The sequence below is a fragment of the Thamnophis sirtalis genome, unplaced genomic scaffold, assembly GCF_051295495.1.
Source record: "Thamnophis sirtalis isolate CommonGarterSnake01/CBP01778 unplaced genomic scaffold, rThaSir2_p1.2 scaffold_5, whole genome shotgun sequence".
Lineage (NCBI taxonomy): Eukaryota > Metazoa > Chordata > Lepidosauria > Squamata > Natricidae > Thamnophis > Thamnophis sirtalis.
The window spans coordinates 103,427,820-103,447,609 of NW_028261385.1; the positions used below are offsets into that span (position 1 = coordinate 103,427,820).

At 35.7% G+C, this 19,790-nt stretch overlaps 1 protein-coding gene across 4 annotated transcripts in view; it reads left to right on the forward strand.

Annotated features, from left to right (window-relative positions):
* Positions 1 to 17,057, forward strand: part of GTF2E2 (general transcription factor IIE subunit 2) — a 43,144-nt gene extending 26,087 nt beyond the window's left edge. For 3 of the 4 annotated variants that reach the window (XM_087716363.1, XM_087716364.1, XM_087716362.1), the window contains exons 5-8: positions 17 to 199; positions 3,048 to 3,141; positions 14,325 to 14,440; positions 16,791 to 17,057. In XM_087716363.1, the coding sequence (XP_087572489.1) occupies positions 17 to 199; positions 3,048 to 3,141; positions 14,325 to 14,440; positions 16,791 to 16,907 (510 nt within the window). In that variant the 3' untranslated portion in view covers positions 16,908 to 17,057. The other variant, XM_087716367.1, reaches the window with a different exon arrangement.
* The last annotated feature ends 2,733 nt before the right edge of the window (positions 17,058 to 19,790 follow it).

Genomic DNA, 19,790 nt, shown 5'->3' on the forward strand with positions numbered 1-19,790 from the left:
TTTGTTTTCATTATAGGCCCTTGTCAGCAATCCTAAAATAGAAGTTATAGATGGGAAATATGCCTTCAAGCCTAAGTATAACTTAAAAGATAAAAAGGCTCTGTTGAGGCTTTTGGATAAGCATGATCAACGAGGATTAGGAGGAATACTTTTGGAAGATATTGAGGAAGGTCTTCCTAATGCACAAAAAGCAATTAAGGTAAGCAATACTTATCATTGCATCTTTCAAGTTTGTTAACTGGTTATAAGGCATTTGGATTAGTAACATCTTTTTCAATTATAATGTAGAGCAATTTTTCTTTTTTAAAATCCTGGTGGCAAATTCCTAGATCTCTTCTTGAACAATTTGGCAGCTTCGGAATCTGGGAAAAAAATAGGTTTTTTAATTTCTTTGAATGTATTTATTTATCATTATGGACATTAGCCAGCACAAGAAAATGGAGGTTAAAACATTCAAAATGTCGAAAACTAAATTAACAATATCAGGATAGTTAAGAAAAATACATATAGATTCCAAAAGTATCTAAAGGACAATATTAAATCACAATATCCTAAATGGCTTCATCAGGTTACACATATACAATAAGAGGAAATTAAAATTAGTAATCTGAATAGTATAAAGTTGGAATATCAGTATAAAATACAAATAAAAAACCTCCCTTTTTATGACACTGTAATCCCTTAATTTCAGGGTAGAATCAGGGCAACTGAATGGAGCTAAGTGTTTACTGGTCGGATTCCCTTCCTGACACCACATGGAGTTCGCAGCAGATATTTTTTCTTTGTGCCCTAGAGGAGAGAAATATCTGCTGTTACCTAGGATTGAATTCTCAACCTTCCAAGTGGGAGATGAGCATCTTCACACTAGGCCACCATGCCACTAATCTGTATTTTAAAAAACCCATGAGTATAGGTATATGTATTTGTATAGTTTAATATATTTTGTAGTGGCGCAGTGGTTAGAATGCATACTGCACGGCTAACTCACTGCTCACTCCAGAAGTTCAATTCTGAGCGGTTCAAAGTGGACTCAGCCTTCCAGCCTTCCAAGGTCTCAGATTGTTGGGGTCAATATGTTGACTCTATAAACCGCTTAGAGGGGGCTGTAGAGTACTGTAAAGCAGTATATAAGTCTAAGTGCTATTGCTGTTTGTATCAGTTCAAAATACAAATAATTATACATATACACACATATACATACATTATTTTTCTCTTTGTCTGCCTGTCTGTCTGTCTCTGTCTGTCTCTGTCTCTCTCTCTCTCTCTCTCTCTCTCTCTCTCACACACACACACACACACACACACACACACACACACACACACACGTGTGTATTCATAAATGAAGTAACACTGTCCAAAAGGGATTTAAGAATTATAAACTTATCTTACAGACCCTTGTCACACCTGAGAAAATGTGACATAATAGCTGACATAGCATTGGCCTCAAAGCCAACGGTTAATATTAAGAGTGAGCCATTTCTGGTTATTCATATTAGGCAGGTTCCTTTCTTAATTATTCCTTGCTTGGCTTGTATGTTATTTCATAATTGATGTCAGAAAATAGAAGTTGCTTATAGTGTTGATCCTATTTTTCTAATTGGGGGTGAAGTAATTGGAGCTTTTTCAGGTTCTGTAAAAACTGGCAATACAGAAGAAATGCTGAAAGAAATTTATGCAGCTGCTGAATATCTCATGAGAATTCTCTTTGGCTAGCATACAGTAGTCACTAAAAAGAACACATATAAAAAAGACATTTAAAAATGGAAAATTGCATTAAAATCGAGATGATTAAAATTGCAGCTATTGCCATTAACATGTTATCAAATCAGTGTTACTCTGCTGTATGTATTTAATTCAGTGAAATTTTTATCCAAACAATTTAGCAGTACAGCTTAAATGTAGCAAATGGAAAACTGATGCTGACAGTAATTCCTTAGGATTTCTACAGTTGACAGGTTCCTCCTAGTGGCTGCAAAGGATTCTGAATTTTGGCTTTTCACATCTAAGATGCATTATTATTTTGGATTAAAGCCAAAAGTTTAGGATAACACTTTCTTCCACAAATGGCAGGTATTGAATTGTATTTTTGTACATATTTGCTCAGTTTAGGCTATTTGGCATTGAGAGAGCACTGTCTGATTTACATAATAGAAACCATATTACATAAAAAGTTTATGAGGATAAATTTTTACTTAATTTTTTAAAACATATTTCTAAATTAGTTGTTCCCCTGTGGCAGTTTTGCAAAGCCACATGAAGCTATTGCACATATTCAAAGGGTAAATGGCAAGGCAGTTAATTATTATTTCTTTGTCCAGTATAGCAAGAGAAGAATTATCTCCTCCTGGAGCCAATCTTTGCTAATAAACTTGATGTCTATTATCTATTCTTCTAGAGATAATGGCAAAACTATGTCACATAATAAGTTTTTCAAAACCTAAAGCAAACAGTAAGTTACTTTAATAGTTACTTTTTCCTAATTTGCTAATCTGTTCTTCAGTGGTGGAAAGGCCCAGGTTCTAGCCCATCCTCAGCCATGGATCTAATTGGATGGCTTTGGATCAATCTTCTTTATAGAGAGAAAATAAGTGAGAGGAAGAAATATAAGGTATATCATCTTGAGTGGGATAGAAATCTAATAAATAAACCAGGGGTGTCAAACACACATTGTCACGTTGGCCTGATGTATTGGGACTTTTTTCCCCTTTTAAACCAGGCATGGGTGTAGCCAGCACATGTTGCATCTGGCCCTTGGGCTGAGAGTTTGACAGCCCTGAAATAATCAAAAATCGTAAATATAATGGAGAAAATTATGAACACAGTATTTTCATCCAATCTGCCATAAAATGCTTGCAAATGATAGATTTGTTACTTGTATACATGGAACAAATCAATTGCAGGTTTCCACTAAAATCTGATTCTAAAATGGGATTTGAGTGCTGAACATTTTTTATATCTCTATTTGCAGACACGGTTGTACAAAATCTTGGCATTCTGAAAATTACAGTTGATATACACTTACCATTCTGTATTTATATTTGAGGCAGGCTTTAGGAGACCAGATCATCTTTGTTACCCGTCCTGATAAGAAGAAAATTCTATTCTACAATGATAAGAGCTGTCAATTTACAGTGGATGAAGGTTGGTTTTTTCATTCAACTATAATTTTGCATTTGTGTCATAATTATATATGCTAAATGTGGTAATTTTATTGTTTGAAATGCCAAAAATATTATTTGGTTGTATCTGAGTTCATTTAACATTTCATAATTTGAATTTGAATTTGGTATTAAATAGTCTACTTTTCCTCAAACTCTGGAGAGTTGTGATGTTGTATTATGTTATCCTCCCACATTCAGAGTTGAACAGGTAGTTCTCAATTTACAACCATAATTGAGCCCAAAATTTATGCTGCTAAGTGAGAAATTTGTTAAGTGAGTTTTGCCTCATTTTTGTTACTTTTCTTATCACATTTGTTAAGTGAATCACTGTAGTTGTTAAGTTAGTAACATGGTTGTTAAGTGATTCTGGCTTCCCCATTGACTTTTCTTGTCAGAAGGTTACAAAAGATGATCACATGATCCCTGGACATAGCAACCATCATAAATATGAACCAGTTGTCAACCACCCAAATGTAAAACATGTGACCATTGGGATGCTGTAATGGTCATAAGAGTGCAAGTCACTTTTTTAGTGCCATTGTAACTTCGAACGGTCACTAAACAAACTGCTGTAAGTTGAGGACTACTTGTACATCAGTGTTCTTGATAAACTAGTTTCTAAAATCACTGTCAAAGTCAAACTGATAGATCTTTGATAGATTCTTTTACTTGCTTTTCTAAAATGTCTAAGTTTTGATCTAGGAATTATATATTTCCTTCCCTTCAAAAGAAACTTAGATTTCACCCAAATTCTTTAAACAAATGTTCTGCATTTAGATTAGATTATTTTCTTCCTTTGATCTCCAAAAACATCAGTGAGTCTAACGTCTTTGCTAAGTCCTGCCTTAACTGAGGTATAATGATTTATACCTTGCGTTAAAGAAGGGAAATATATGAAACAAAAAGAAATGTCTTTTTTTTGCTATAAGGATGGCTATAAGAATGTTAACTGTATCCTACAAAATATAACCAAAGCAGAAAAGAAAAAGGCAGGAATCTAAAATAGCTCAATAAGGACTGAGGAAGGGTGATCAGCAAGAACAGAATGATAATTTGTGGAAGTTTTCTGTTCATAAAATTATGTTGTGGTGAGAAGGAGTGAAAACAGTTTCTAACAGAAGCAGTTGGAATTTTGAACAGAAAAATATAGCCAGCGAATGTTTGAGGGGGGAGGGGGAGGCAAGAAAATTATAGTGACAGACAATGAAACAGAATGACTTGACTCTGGAACAGAAGCTTGTTTTACATTATAACATTTTATTGTACTGCTCTACTTACTTGTGTCCTCAACTTATGTGTTCTCAACTTATGACCACAATTGAGCCCAAAACTTCTGTTTTGTAAGTGAGAACAGGTAAGTGACTTTTGCCCCATTTTACAATCTCTCTTGCCACAGTTGACAAGTAGATTACTGCAGTTTAACATGATTGTTCAGTGAGTCTAGCTGTGTCAGAAAGACACAAAAGGTGATCACATGAGACTAGGACACTGCAATTGTCATATTTATGTCAGTTTCCAAGTGTTTGAATTTTGATCACTTGAGCATGGAGAGGCTGCAATGATCATGTGAAAAACAGGCATAAGTCACTTTTTTCAATGCCATTGTAACTTCAGTCATTAAACAAACTCTAGTAAGTTAAGTAGCAATGTTTGCTTATTTGTTTGTTTTTTGCTTATTATCTTACTTTTCCTGCAAAGAAGACAGTATATGGGACCACATCATTTTATTCTCAAACCCATGATAGGTTGGACTTGAGAAAAAATAGCTAGTCTAACATCACATAGTAAGCTTCCTAATTGTGTGGATGCTTGAGTCTGGATATGAAAACCTATTTTCCCCCCAGACATTGGATCAGGAGTTGCATGATGAGTAGGCCATTCAAATGAAATTAATGTATAATAAATAACAAAATAATATATTTGCAGATTAATTTAAAACTATGCTATCAAATGAATATCACAGTGAAGGTAGGAAGGTCCTTAAATTGAACTCTAGATGGCAGTATTATCTTGTAAGTCCTCTGTGTTGCCTGTATACTTTTAGTTTTGACTTTTAGTATTTATATTTTGCATTTCATTATTTTTATTTACTTAGTTGTCATATTTTCACGGTGATTTATAGAAATATATTTTCTAGTGAATTTATATTTTAAATAGTTACTAATGTCATTTTATATATACACACTGTTAAGTCTGAGCTGATGTGACTAGGCAGGTAAGAGATCGTGAAGATGAGGTAAATAATATTGCATGGGAAGTTTTAAGTTCTCTTAGTCAATTTCTGATGATGAATCCCTAAAGAAGAAGAGCTGTTATAATTTTTGCATGGTTCAGAATTAAACCCAACATCCTTCTGAAATTTGTTCACATGCTTAGGGATGCACATAAAATTTGACTGGAGTGGCCAAACTTTTACATGCAATTTGTAAATCTGTAGGTGGGTTCGATATAAAGAAAAGCATGAAGATTAGAACTGCCAGTATCAAAGTGCCTTTTTATAAGGGCAAATGCATTTTGAAAGTATGGTTGTTCAGAAAAGGGAAGTTAAGAGAAAAAAATAACATCGGAACTCTTTGTAATCTTTACGTTATGAAAATGGTTACCAGGAGAATTAATTATGCATAGAGTGGATGTAACAGCAGGATTGAGCCCATGGTCTAAGAGATTTAAGATCTCAGAATGCATTTCCCTGAAACTGGGATTATACACACTAACTCCTCTTTCTGAGTTGGTATTAGTGCTGTTACCACCCATCTTCCTGGGGAGTTACTTCTTTTAATATTTTCCCCAGTGGTCCCGCATGTGAGGCAGATAAGGGGTCCATAGCCTATTAGTGTCTGGCAAAGAGAAGAAAAACTCAAAGCACCATTAAAAGAATTTCGCATAAAAGAAGGAGACTATACATTTGGGACAAATCCAAGGGGTGAAGGATCTGCTGCTCAGTATCCAATATATAATATCTATAAAGTAACTGGTTTCACTGATATAGTGAAGTTCACAGACAATAGTTTTAGAAGACCAATGAAGTTATTAACTAGTATACAGATAAAATATCTTATTACAGGCTCTTGGCTAAAACATTCCCCTATACTCTAGAGGCAAACAGAATTTCTCTTTGCTTCCATAGAACTCAAGGTCAATGGAAAAGCCGGAAGGAGGCTGCAACTTTGTCCCCGCAACTTGCTCCCACTCCCACACTTTTCCCCATGAGGATCCCTCAGGTGGCGTGGGCATCTCATAGTCTGTAAGCCCCGTCTATGGCACTTACCCACCTGTATCGGTCCCTGCATCTATGCAGTACCTGCCCACAACACCTTGCCATTCACTTATTACTCTTGTCCTATAAGAAGTTTTGCTTGACCTGCTTAAGCAATATGGCCACATGATGTTGCACTTTAGCAATGGAAATTCCAGTCCCAATTGCATTCATAACCCAAGGATTATCTGTATCTTTGTGCCTTTTCTATCCCTTGCTGCTGACACTGGTGTTCTTAGCAGAAAGTAAGCACATACGTGCTTACTGCTGTATCTGTGTAAGTTGTTTCTGCAGAAAGTTGTGCTGAATGCAGGATTGCTTGTAAGAACTGATATGATTTGAGCACTGGTGATAACAAAGCTTAACTGTAAATTCCAAGGTCTGGGAAAGACAAGGATAATGCTATTACTCTCATATTTATTTCATTTATTTCTCCAAATCCTTCTCTCTTTTTCCTCTTAATAATGATTCTTTTATATTACACTTCATTTCAGTTTTTAGATTTGGTTCCTGACTCTCTTCATCCCTTCTCATACTAACTATAGAAACTCCCTTTTTTCTTCCTTGGCATGTGAATGTTATTGATAGGAAACATGGAACATTTCTCAGAAATGTTTCTACATGGATTATTTTTATCCCTAACCCAAAGTTCAAAAAAGGAAAAGGAGAGACTTTTTTGCTACAAGAAATGTTGAGGAACTTTGGTTTGTTTTAATAAATAAACGGATTTTGTTACAAGGGTGACTATCCAAAGGAGCTTTCAATTGGGCTCATAACTGTTTCCCTAACCTTTTATATAGTAGTTTTGCAACCTAGTTCTAGTTGCAAATTGGCCCAAAAGAAGCACTATACTTCTAGAATGTAAAAAGAACCCCAAAATATATCTTGTGTAGTACTTTACCATCTTGGCATTCATTTTTTCTTACTTGCCAAAAAAAGGGAAGGAAAACCTTACCTTGTGAATTTCTCTTTTTTTACCTCTGGTGGCATTCTTTTTGTATCAATCAGTGCATGTCTTAAAATAAGTGCTAGAAAGCCCTCCTATATATGCCAAAAAAGTGGCATAGTAATATTTTTAAGTAATATTTTTTGGATTATTGCACATATTGGGAAATTTGGGAACAAGTCATAGATGCTGTTAAAAATGGCTATAATGGAATAAGTGCTACCTATTAAAAATTGCTTTTAAATGGCAAATTTGGGGTTAAAAGAGGTGTTTTTTTTTTAAAAACATGGCTGAGGCCCAATCTGATTTCCAAAGTACAATATTGCTTTTTGAATCTATTTTCTGTTTTAGCAAATGAAGCTCAGAAACAAGTAAGTTTGCTAAGAAGCTGAGTACAAAAAGTGCAGCCTATATCCCAAATGCCATCTTGCATATCTTCTCAAAAGCACAATAAAACACTGATTTCACAGATGTCAAAATACCAGTGCATATATTCACATACTACTAATAAAGTTTATCACATGCAAACATGCACTACATCAAAACAATAAAAGTTGCCCTACATTTTAAATAATATGAATGCACAGCATATCAAAAACACCAGTCTTGTTACCCACAACCTCCTCCAGCACCTCTAAGGCAGTCCCTAACATCAGGTCATCTATAGCTCCCTGTTCAGTCCCCCGTTCTCCGCTCGTTCAAAGACGACAGACAGACAAATGTAAAAGGGAAGAACTTTATCAGTTCTCGGCTCAGACTGGCTGCAAGCCCAAAAATAAACATAAATCAAGAAGATAACAGAATACAAAACAAAACTCTTACAAAACAATTCACTTCTCCAAGTGTCTCCTTGAATCAGGGTTACAGAAAGCAAATCACTTCTCCAAGTGTCTCTCACAAACAAACCATGACTGATGAATGATGAACCAATGAATGAACATTGACTCCTGCAACCAGGGCGTGGCACCATCCGTCCTTTTATCACCAAAAGACGCCACTAACGAGCCCCAACTGCATTGTTAATCTTGCATCCCGAAAAGACTCACAGGAGACTTCTGCTGAGTCACAACATCTCCCTATCTAAATAAATACTGGATTTTAACAACCATTCATTTTTATATTCTAAGAATTGGTTGGAGCATCATTTCTTTGTTTTTATTTCTTTACCTTAAATCACAATATTTAGAAATGCTTAGAAATAGATACGGAATCACTGGAGAGAAAAATGGTAGAAACATTCATTGTTCTGTTGCCGCTTCAGCAGTCCACAGTATCTCTCTACACTTAGAGATACTGATTAATTATCAGTATCAATACTGATTAATTATCATCACTTTTCCCCTGCAGTGTGCAATGCCTGGGGGGAGTGAGTCTTACACTAACTTCATAGGCAGTTTTTTAATTAATAAGTTTGAAACTTTGCACAAAAACTTGATAAGATAATGTTGGGATATAGGAGGAGGTTAAAAATATGAAGGTGAACATTCAAATAAGCAAGAGACTGAATACTTGATTATACAGTATCTATTTTTTCCCTTTGGGAAAAATATGTTTCAGGGAATCTCTTTTTCAGCAATTGACAAATAAGTAACTGAATGAAATATCTTTCTTCCTTTCTTAGCTAATTTAGGAAAATGAAGGTTATAAAGCTGGGCACTGTAAAGAATCATTGAGTGCCTCTTTCATTTACTTAATTTAACAGTCTCCTTTTTCTGAAAACAAGTGGGACTCTGATAATCCTGAACTTTGTTAGTTACAAAGACACAAATTTAAATCACTTAAAAGAAAGTCTGATTCTCTGCTCCCTCTTTGAAATGCTCATGATCACGTCAGGTAGCAGGTACACTCATTTCATAATTGGGCTACTTCCTATTATATGCATTTTTCTCTCTTTTAAAAATTGATTTAAAACTATTATAAATATCCAGTTGTAGGGTTTTGTTGTTTTTACTTCAGTAGTTAAAGAACTGTCATGGAATCTTTTACCCTTCTTCTGGAAACAAAAACTTGAGATTTCTGGGCCAAAGCTTTTTTTCCCTGCAATTAGGGTTAATCAGCCAAGTACTGCGGGAAGGTTTTAGAGAAAAAATGCTTGAATAAATGTGATATAGTTGAAAATATATAGGAAGGAATATGTAGCAAACAAGATTTTATTGGGCTACCTCTGGCCTCAAAGCATTCAGTATAGTTTGGCTTAATCAAAATGCTTAATTGGGTAAGTTGAGAACAACCTGAAGTTGCTAATGTTTTGACTTTAGAGTTAAATATTGTAGACTTTTTACTGAGACTTTTACATCTTGTTTATTCCATAATAGTGGTATGGAAGATCAGAGCCATTGTAATGTTCTGGATGTTAGGATATTATGTATAGAGTCTCCTACTCGAGTAGGGGGTTGAACTAAAAAACCTCCAGGATCCCTTCCAACCCTGTAATTCTACGTTCTGTGTTTGATGTTTCATTTCAGTGAAATGCACAGTTTACACCTCATTAAAGTACTATTTTGAGTCAATAGAACAGAATTATTTAAATTGCTTATATTCACCTTTGTTTTGCATGTTTGAGGTGGTTTTCAAGTATTATACTTCCTCTATTATCTGTGTTTTAGTAGAATTACTATAGTAATTAAGGGCCAGCAGCTGCTTTAGTTTTTCCCAATTATGAGGGGACAATGCAATAATTAATTTTTCTACAGATTATTCAAGCACTATACTTTTCATATAGTGCCATTTTAACTATTATTTTAAAGTACGCTTTCTTTGCAACATTTCTATTTTATAAATGTGGATTTGCATACTCACAGTATATATGAAACCATAAGAATATAAGATACTACAAGAAATGTGCAAGGATGGAAAAGAACACATTCTGTGTAGTGAGGATGGATGTTTGAGCCAGATGATTGATGGGATCAATGGAAGCCTTTGTATGGCAGCTCCCTTGGGCACCTCATCTTTCTTGATAAAGAGACTATGTTTTGCCAGCTGTAGCACCAGGGCTCACTTGGTTGGAGACATTGGACACTCAATTGGGTTTCTCTGTACTCATAAAACACATGTTAACACCAGGATTTGCTTTTAAAATCAAGATACAATATAATATTTCCAATAGATTGTTTTTGGTCCTAAGTAGTTTTGAAGTCTGAAGTAGTAGAATTTTCACGACTTGAAAGAAATATCCAAGAGTTGGCACTCAGTGTATTGAGCAGAGCTCTGTACAACAAATATGAAAGAAATAATGTTATAGATTATTACTTTGGCTTGCACCAGGCTGCCCAAATTCAGTACACCAAAACAAATCTTTGTATAGGCAGAAATACTTGAAAGGACTTCCTGAATTTATACTTTACATTTTATTTATGGCTTGTGAACAAGGCCCATTGACAGATTCTGTCTGACTTAATCAGTAAGGAATGAAGGGAAAGGAAATTGTACCAGCCACAGCCTTGATAAAGGCATTCCAGAAAAGCACTTGAAAAGATATATGGAGGCAGGTTGCCTGCAGTTTATCTGACATTTGCTGCTCTTGCCCTCTTTATTTTCTGTGATCAAGAGGCAAAATGTTTGGCTTGAGGAATTTGGGAGTTATTTCAAAGTCACTTTGCATTATAATGCAATTTTAAAAACTTGAATATAGTACAATGAATCTTTTATACTTTGGATCCAAAGCAAGTGATGTAGCAAACATGTGGCTACCAACGGCCAACTTTTTTCCAGTTTGGTGAGGTCATTGTATTCAAGGTTCTCTGGATTTGCTGCATAGTGTTGCCATTGGGGATCAGAAAGCATCAAGATGTTATATTTTCTTTTGATGTTAAGGAGATACAGTAGGATGAGATATTAATGGCAGTAGTTGCCAACCATATTAAAACTGTCAAGTGCAATGACTGTTTAATATTAATAATCCAAATGCACTGAAGTAATGTTCACAAATATATCAAAGGATGCATTGATAATTAGAAGTAAAAAAAACCCTGAAGTATTGTGAAATAAATTCCCAAACCCATATAAAGTTGTTGTTGTTATCATAAAAGAATGGTAGGATGAAAATACAATCCACCAAAATAAATAAATAAATCAAAACCAATGTATCAATCATAGAATGTTTTTCAACTGAGAAATAGCAGATATTTTTACAGGTAGTCCTTGACTTATAACCATTTGTTCAGTGACCGTTTGAAATTATGATGGTGATGAATGAAAGGACATATGATTCACTCTCAAAGTTCTGAATATTGCAGTGCTTTGTAGTCATATGACAAAAATGTGGGTGCTTGGCAGTGCGTCTGAGTTTACTACCATGGAAGTGTCCCAGGTTTTCTCCATTGTAGGTTGGGAGGCCTCAGCTGGCTAGAGACACCAGTATATGGGCCTATTCTATTCTATTCTATTTATTAAATGTATAGGCCGCCCAATCCTGAAGGACTCCGGGCGGCTTACAGAAATAAAATTTCACAAAAAGGTAAAAAGACAAACAAAAGATAACAGGTTAAAAGAAACACACCATGCACCCAGACTAGAGGTCAACAGCCCCAGGCCTGCCGGTATAGCCAGGTTTTAATTGCTTTTCGGAAGGCCATGAGAGTGGGTAGGGTCCGGATCTCTGGGGGTAGTTCGTTCCATAGGGCTGGAGCGGCAGCAGAGAAGGCCCTCCTCCGGGGTGCCGCCAGCCGACATTGTCTAGCTGATGGCACCTGGAGAAGGCCCACCCTGTGCGATCTTATCGGTCTTAGGGAGGTGTGCGGCAGAAGACGGTCTCGTGGATATCCTGGTCCTGAGCCATGTAGGGCTTTGAATTGTGCTTGGAGACCAATGGGGAGCCAGTGCAGCTCACAGAGGATAGATGTAGTGTGGGTGTACCTTGGTACACCCAATATCGCTCGCCCGGCTGCATTCTGGACTAATTGTAGTCTCCAAACACTTTTCAGGGGCAGCCCCATGTAGAGGGCCTTTCCCCTTTTCCACCATTGTCCACCACTTATTTCCACCACTCCCAGAAGGCTTTGGCCTTTTTCCCATCCCACCACATACGGTGGGTCCGCTTACCTTCCCTTTCCGCACAGCTGCTGACAAGTATGGCTGAACAATGTTAGGCGCAACTTCTGCAGAAAACGAGGCAATATGATTTTTCCGAAAGCGTAAAGAGCTTCAGAACATCGTAACAGATAGCATTTTGCTCATGATGTTTCTGAGGCTCTTTCTAGCCTTCAGAAATATTGTAAGAACAGGTACTTGACTCAACTGCAATGGAAAGAGCTGGGATTCCAGATATTGAGCAAGGCAATCACATGCTTGCCACACGATCCAGATTGTGGACTCAATTGTGATCCTACGTTGTGAACTACCTGTATATACTTCATCGACTTGAATAGTGTGATTAGGCTGAGAGGCTCCATTTGCCAAAGTGCCAAGAAGTTCATTAGGAAATGAATTTGATCCATTAGTTAAAACCAATTGGGTTAAAAAAACAAAACAATATAGACATCCAATAAGCTAACCTCATTCAAACAGCAATGTACTGTAACTCAGTCCAGACGTGGTGCCTTAGCATTGCATTTTACATTCGCATTGCTTATGATAAAAATTCCAGTCCCAATTGCCATTGTAATTCAAGGACTATTGTATTGTCCTTAAGAGAAAATAAAAAACCAAAAAAAAAAAAATCCTCTTCCAGTGTATAGGCATACGTATCTCTCATAAGATTACACCAGTTGCATGTCAGCTTCGGACAGCTATCTAAAAAGCACATAAGGTTGGACTTTAGTGGCTCTTTGAGATCGCCAAATTTCTCTGTTAGCCAAAAGAAAGTAAATCCACTCTGAAATCTCAACATCAAATATTGATTGATAGGGCTCCTCTACTTTTGGCTAAACTATTCATATCTATACATTGCACACTTCAAATGTCAGCTAATTGGTGTAAATTTGTTATAGCTCTGATCTTTGAAAACAACAACCTTGAAAGTCCAGCAAACCTGCCCAGTCAGCTTACTGAGCATTGTGAGCAATACCTAGCGATGAAAGGCATTTCCTGTCTCCAGAGAAAATGTTTCCTTCCTTAAGTCTGCATTTAACTTAATTCTCAGAAAGAGGTTATGGGAAAAATTACCTGCCTTCTCAATCAGCCAGCTACATTTTGCTCTTATTATGAAATTGAGCAATAACAACACTTGGCAGTTTTACTGTAACTTTCAATGCCCTTTGTATTTCATAGTCATATATCTATTCAGATGTGGGTAAATCAGGACTGCATTTAGGCTCCAATTCTCTTTAGCTTTAAAATAAATTCATTGAATCAAGCCCTTCTTCATTAGGTAACAGCAATAGCACTTAGACTTATATACCACTTCCCAGTGTTTTACAATCCTCTTTAAGCGATTTACAGAATCAGCCTATTGCCTCCAACAATTTGGGTCCTCATTTTACTGACCTCGGAAGGATGAAAGGCTGAATCAACCTTGAGCCTGGTGAGAATTAAACTACCAAGCTTCTGGCAGCCGGGAGTCAGCATAAGTAGCCTGCAGTATTTCATTCATTGCGCCACCACTGCTCTTATAAACATGACCACTTCAACAAGCCTCCATAAACATACTAAACATAATCCCAGTCTGGGAGCAGAGGCAAATCCCAAGAGACTGATGGAACTCTTGAGAGTGGGAATTGGTATTTAGTTTGTCCTTTTTTATTCACTGTGACACAAATACTTGATAGTAATTGGGATTGCATATATTTAAACATGAAATCATTTTGTAATTATCTAATTTCAGCTCTTCTGTTTTAGAATTTTTGTATGCTAATATTTACGTATTTATAATATCTAAGACCCTTTTTCTTATTCTGTACAATTCATAATAAAGGTTATGCTTGTTGTTACTATTTTATATAGCATTGCCGCCAATGAGGGATGTCAGTTGAACAGTATAATTATGAAAGGAAACTAATTAGTATTCATTTTGGGATTTTAGAATTTCAAAAACTTTGGAGGAGTGTTCCTGTGGATTCTATGGATGAAGAGAAGATAGAAGACTATCTGAAACGCCAGGGTATTTCCTCTATGCAAGACGTAGGCCCAAAGAAATTAGTAAGCAATTTCCTATTAGTCTTTTGTTTCTTCAGAATTAATATATTTAATTTATAGGAAATGAAGATATTTTAAGACACAAGAAAGAAAAATGAATGGATTGCTTAAGAGAATGAGATTACAAGGCAATGGACAGGATCCATTTTCCTAACACTAAATGAGGCATTTCTGTCATTTGGATCTAATTTTAGTTTAGAGGCTTCACTGGTCCCCATTTCAGTCCTTTAGATAGCAATCTACTGCCACTGCAGAGAAATTCCTGCCTATTGCTGCTTGCTTTGGACCGCATAGATTTCTAAGACAAAGATCAACCAATATTGACCCATATGTGTACTGTCCCCAACAGAGGAGAGAATGTTACGGGCACAGAAATTCAAAAATATCCTGAAATATGGTTTCACATAGAGATCTCATTTTCTCCCACTGTCCAGCATGAAGAAAATTTCCAAAAATTCATAAGGAGCAGAATTACAAATCCTTTCAAATACTACCATATGATTTCTTTAGCGCATGCCTAATAAATTCTACAATCTGGCCTTTGTATGTATTTGAAACCACATGCAAGTGCCTTGGCTTCTTGGAAAAATAAGAGGTACAAGAACAAACCTGGATCACAAAGCCATTTTTTAAATAACACTAATATGGGAGAAATGAGGACATTTGCAAGAGTGCTTAACTGTCCTCCCAGCACCACCCTAATTAATGTATAAATTCTAAGCCTTGAAGTGAGAGCAATATTCAGATAATATCTGGTCTGGCCGTCAGTCTTCAAGAATGAAAATATACTAACTTTTTGAGATTGGAATGGGATGCAGTTGTAAGTTCTCATTAATTAATTAATTAATTAATTAATTTGTACAAACTTCACATCTTTGCAACACAATACATTTTTTTACGTATCTGTTGTGATTCTTTGTATCTTACAAATATATCTTTTAGAACTATAACTTTATAGTTATTATGGGATGCACTTGTAAGTTCTATATAGCTCTAATTCATCCCTATTCCACAATAAAGACAAAGAATTGGCTTCTCCTTTTCGAAAAAAGGAAAAGAGACTCTGATGCTTAGAAAGTGAGTGGAGTATTTGACAATAACAAGAATTGTAAATTATGAATTAGAAAGAGTGGTCAGGAGATTGCGGTTCACTCTTCCTCCGTTTTTTTGTGCCTTTGCTCAATACTACCAATCAGTATTACCGTAACTATGATGTTTAAACATTTTGGCCCTTACAACTGTAGGGCTTGCGCACACATTAAAAAGCTGATCCCCAATAGGAAGTCAGTATATGTAGCTTTGTGTAGAACTGGATTTGTTTAACGAAAAGCATTGCATTACAAAAGACACACATACTGTACTTGTTTACTTATTTGCTTCATTTCTATATCAAAATCTTTTGGGGATTGGACAGAAACAAAGTAGATGCCTTAAACTTTCTAATTTAAGATACTCATTTTGTCCCTTAAATCCCTAATGGAAAATTTCAGTCTTGGGATGGAGTGGAATTGCTCAGGACTTCCCCAGTGCATTTAAAAAAAAAAAAAAAAAACTACTCATCCCTTCATGAGTAATAGCCAAAACATTTCACCACACTGCTTCAAAAATGGTTTGGATCTGCAAAACTGATATTGGGTAATTCCCAATTATTTCTGAATCAAACACCTGTGTATTAGTGGATGGCTTACTTGTATAATTTATGTTCAAAGGGGTTATGTACAATCCTCTAAAGACTGAAATAGGTTTCATTGTTCATTTCTGATATTTCTATGCTGTCTACCCCAAGTAGAGCAGCTGTGACAGCAGGAACCAAATTTTTTAAAAAAGCAACAGGAGAAAGATTGAAATGATTACACATGCTTTCACATTTAGATTTTATTTGATTTTGTGTCAAAAATTTAATCTCTCCTTTTTTAATAATAATAGCAGGAAGGTCAGATGATTATTATGCAGTCTTTCATTTAACCAACAGTAATTTTCAGATCACTTACAATGTATCTAGCTTAAAGAATGTAATAGATGATCCATTTATGAAATGTAAGGTGTGTTTATTTTTTCTTGCTGGCAGCTGGCCATAATCAAATTGTGATTTGGTTTGAACAAAATTAACAAAACAAAACCCCTATTAACCATAATTGAAACAATCCAAAATGGCAGACTCCAAACTTAAGATTCCTTTCCAGTGCTCTTTCCGTGAGCCAGTTTTCCCCTCTCTGTGGACGCTCATCATAAGAGTAGTGAGGAGCAAGATAGTCCATAGTTGGGGGACTACAATTGAGAAGGCTATATTATGGGATCGTTACCTGTGAAAATCCTTTGGGCTCTTATAAATGTGATTTATTTCTTCTTTTAGGTTCCTATCCAGAAAAGGAAGAAGCCAGCATCTCAGAAGAAACGGAGGTTCAAAACTCACAATGATCATTTGGCTGGTGTATTGAAGGATTATTCTGATGTAGCTCCTGGCAAATAAATTGGTCTTCTGAACTGAATTGTTATGTTGATGTAGATGCTTAGGACACAGATGTCCTTTGTATATCTGATGTGGTTCTTTCCTCTTCCATTTCTGTAGCAGGTGAAAAGTAACAACTTTTGGGATCAAGAATAAATTATTATAAGCTTGGATCAGAGCCATTCATTATCAGTAGACTTCTGATATTGGGGTTGAAATGTATTTAGCATGTAATGCTGATATTCATGTTCATCAGTTAAAATTTCTTTGAAGAATTCTTTGGTATTCTATTGGAATTTTATTAAGATGGGCTAACCTAGATAAATCTGAGATTTTTGATGTCAAGAAAAGATGTTTATCATAAAATCATTTTTAAAAGTTGAAGATTTTTTTTACATGTTTTCCATGCCTTTTGACTGAATAGCAGCTAAAAGCGACACTCCGTTTAGATATATACATTTATTATTTTAGATGAAGCTTTTATTTAGAAATGTAAACTCTTTTTTTATACTTATTTTCCCCCCACAAAGTGACATTTCTTGTATTATCCTGAAGTTTCCATTTGAATTTTCAAGTCTATTTCAGTTGGTTGTTTCTGCAGGTACCAGTTACATCATGGTGCCCATGCAACATCTTCAAAATTGTGTTAACATTCCATTTATGTCAGGAATCCTTGAGCTGAAATATATCTCCAAATAAATCATGAACCTGTTACAAGAAAACACAGGATTTGCAATGGTCTTCCCAGTTCCAAGATATTATTAAAAATCTGTGGGGAGATCTCAAAGTACAATGCAGGCCAAGAAGTCTCAGAATGATTCTGAGTTGGAAGAGTTCTGTTAATGAAGTATGAGAATCAGTTCCAAAAGCAAAGCTAGAATGACTCAGCTGACTACAGAAGATGTCTGCCAAAGGAGGTATTACAAAGTACTGCCTGAAAGAGTATCCAAACCTCTGCCCCTGCATATCTTCTTACCTTGAATCTTTTAATAATTGCACGTAAATTGTTAAGTATGCATTTTAATTTGTAGAACACTGTTGTGTGTAGTTTTGTATCATGTAGAAATTTTGCCATTTTCTGTTGCTTAAGGATTTATTGAAGTGTACATTTTGACCAAGGGTGCCTAACTTTTGCACACAAGTGTATTTGTATTGTTTGTGAGTTACTTTAGAATTAAAAAAAAATTGAGACAAGCCTGCTTCTTCATATGTAGTAATAAGAGTGGCCTTCCATTATATGACTGCTGGCTGTGATGAAGGAAAGAAAAAGGGCATGATTTGGGGTGAGTGAAGGTAAGAATATGTTTCTTCCCAATTATTGGAATGCACAATTCATTTAATATGGGTAATTCATTCAATATGAACAAATTGTGTATTTATACCTTGTTCTAGAGAAATGAAAGATAATGAAATAAAAAATGGCTACTCTATAAATAGTTTTAGTAATTGATAATTATGTTATTAATCTGGCAGTAAGCGATGTCTGGCCATGAGTTTATCAAATGTGGAGAGGAAATTTAAGTATGAATTTTCTTTTGGCTTTAAAGATTAAACTGAGCAAGGAAACTAGAAGAATGCAGCTTGAGCATAGATAGCCTCACTAAAAAAAGCCTGGCTTCACAAAATGAGAGCATAATTTTTTAATTGGATTAGTTTTTGTGTGTACTAGAAAGCACTGGTATAAACTGTTTGTAATGCATTTGATATATTCATCATAGTCCTTCCAAGTTTCTAGAGAATAGAGAAAAGAAAGTGAATTTGGAGAAAATATGTAAAGAATTCCCACTTGGCTCTTCCTGTCACTTTCTGTAGCACAAGGAACTTGGTGATATGACACGAAAGAGTGCCAGGCTTTCAGGACTGATGATGGAAAAATATTTGAAAGTAGCAATAATCACAAAGCCATAGTAGTGACATTGTTGTTTCCATCTTGAGACTCAGAGTCAGGTAGTTACAAATGTGTTGGCATGAATCTTTTACTATCCTATTGCTCAGAGACCAGCAGAGGCATGCTTGGTTTGGTTAAAATAAATGTATTTCACCATCAGGTACGTTAAAATTTCTTTTCCTATTACAGAGCCAGATAAGACAATTAAATTTTGGTTTCAGAATTCAGAAATTGGAAAGTCCTGTTGTTTATTATCATTATTACAATACTTCAGTCATTTTGTTTTAAATATGGGGGACATATATAAAAGAAAGAGTCCCCCCCCCCCCCGGCAACTGAACCTCATTTTCTTCACCTGGTGAAATTTCTATAAATTGTACTGAACTGAAAATGGTCTGTGAGCCTTATAAACTAACCCACAAATGTTACACGAGTATTTGCAAACAAGAAAAAAGCAAATAATCTGCATGGAGATTTGAATAGGAACTCAGGATGAATCCATTATATTTATGCTTGCTAATGTACTATACATGTACAAGGAGCCGTCATTTGATAATCACAATTGAGCCCAAAATGTCTGTTGCTAAGCGAGACCGTTTATTAAGTGGTTTTGCTCCATGTTACTAGCTTTCTTGCCACAGTTATTAAGTGTATCATGGCAGATGTTAATAACATAGTTGTTAAGTGGATCTGGCTTCCCTATTGACTTCACTTGTCAGAAGTCCGGGAAAGTGATCACATGATCCCAGAACATTGGAACTGTCATAAATATGAGCCAGTTGCCAATCCAAATTTTGATCATGTAACCATAAGGATGCTGCAAAGGTCCTAGTGCCATTGTAACTTTGGTGACTAAATAAAAGGTTATGAGTTGGTATACATTCTTTCATCTGTGGATGTCCTTTTTATCTTTCATGCAGCATCCTTAAGCATGGGATTTCATTTCTGTGCCAATCTGTGCCTGGTAGTGACTAACTGATAATAGAGTCCTTGTCTTGAAAGGCTGGATTCAAGGA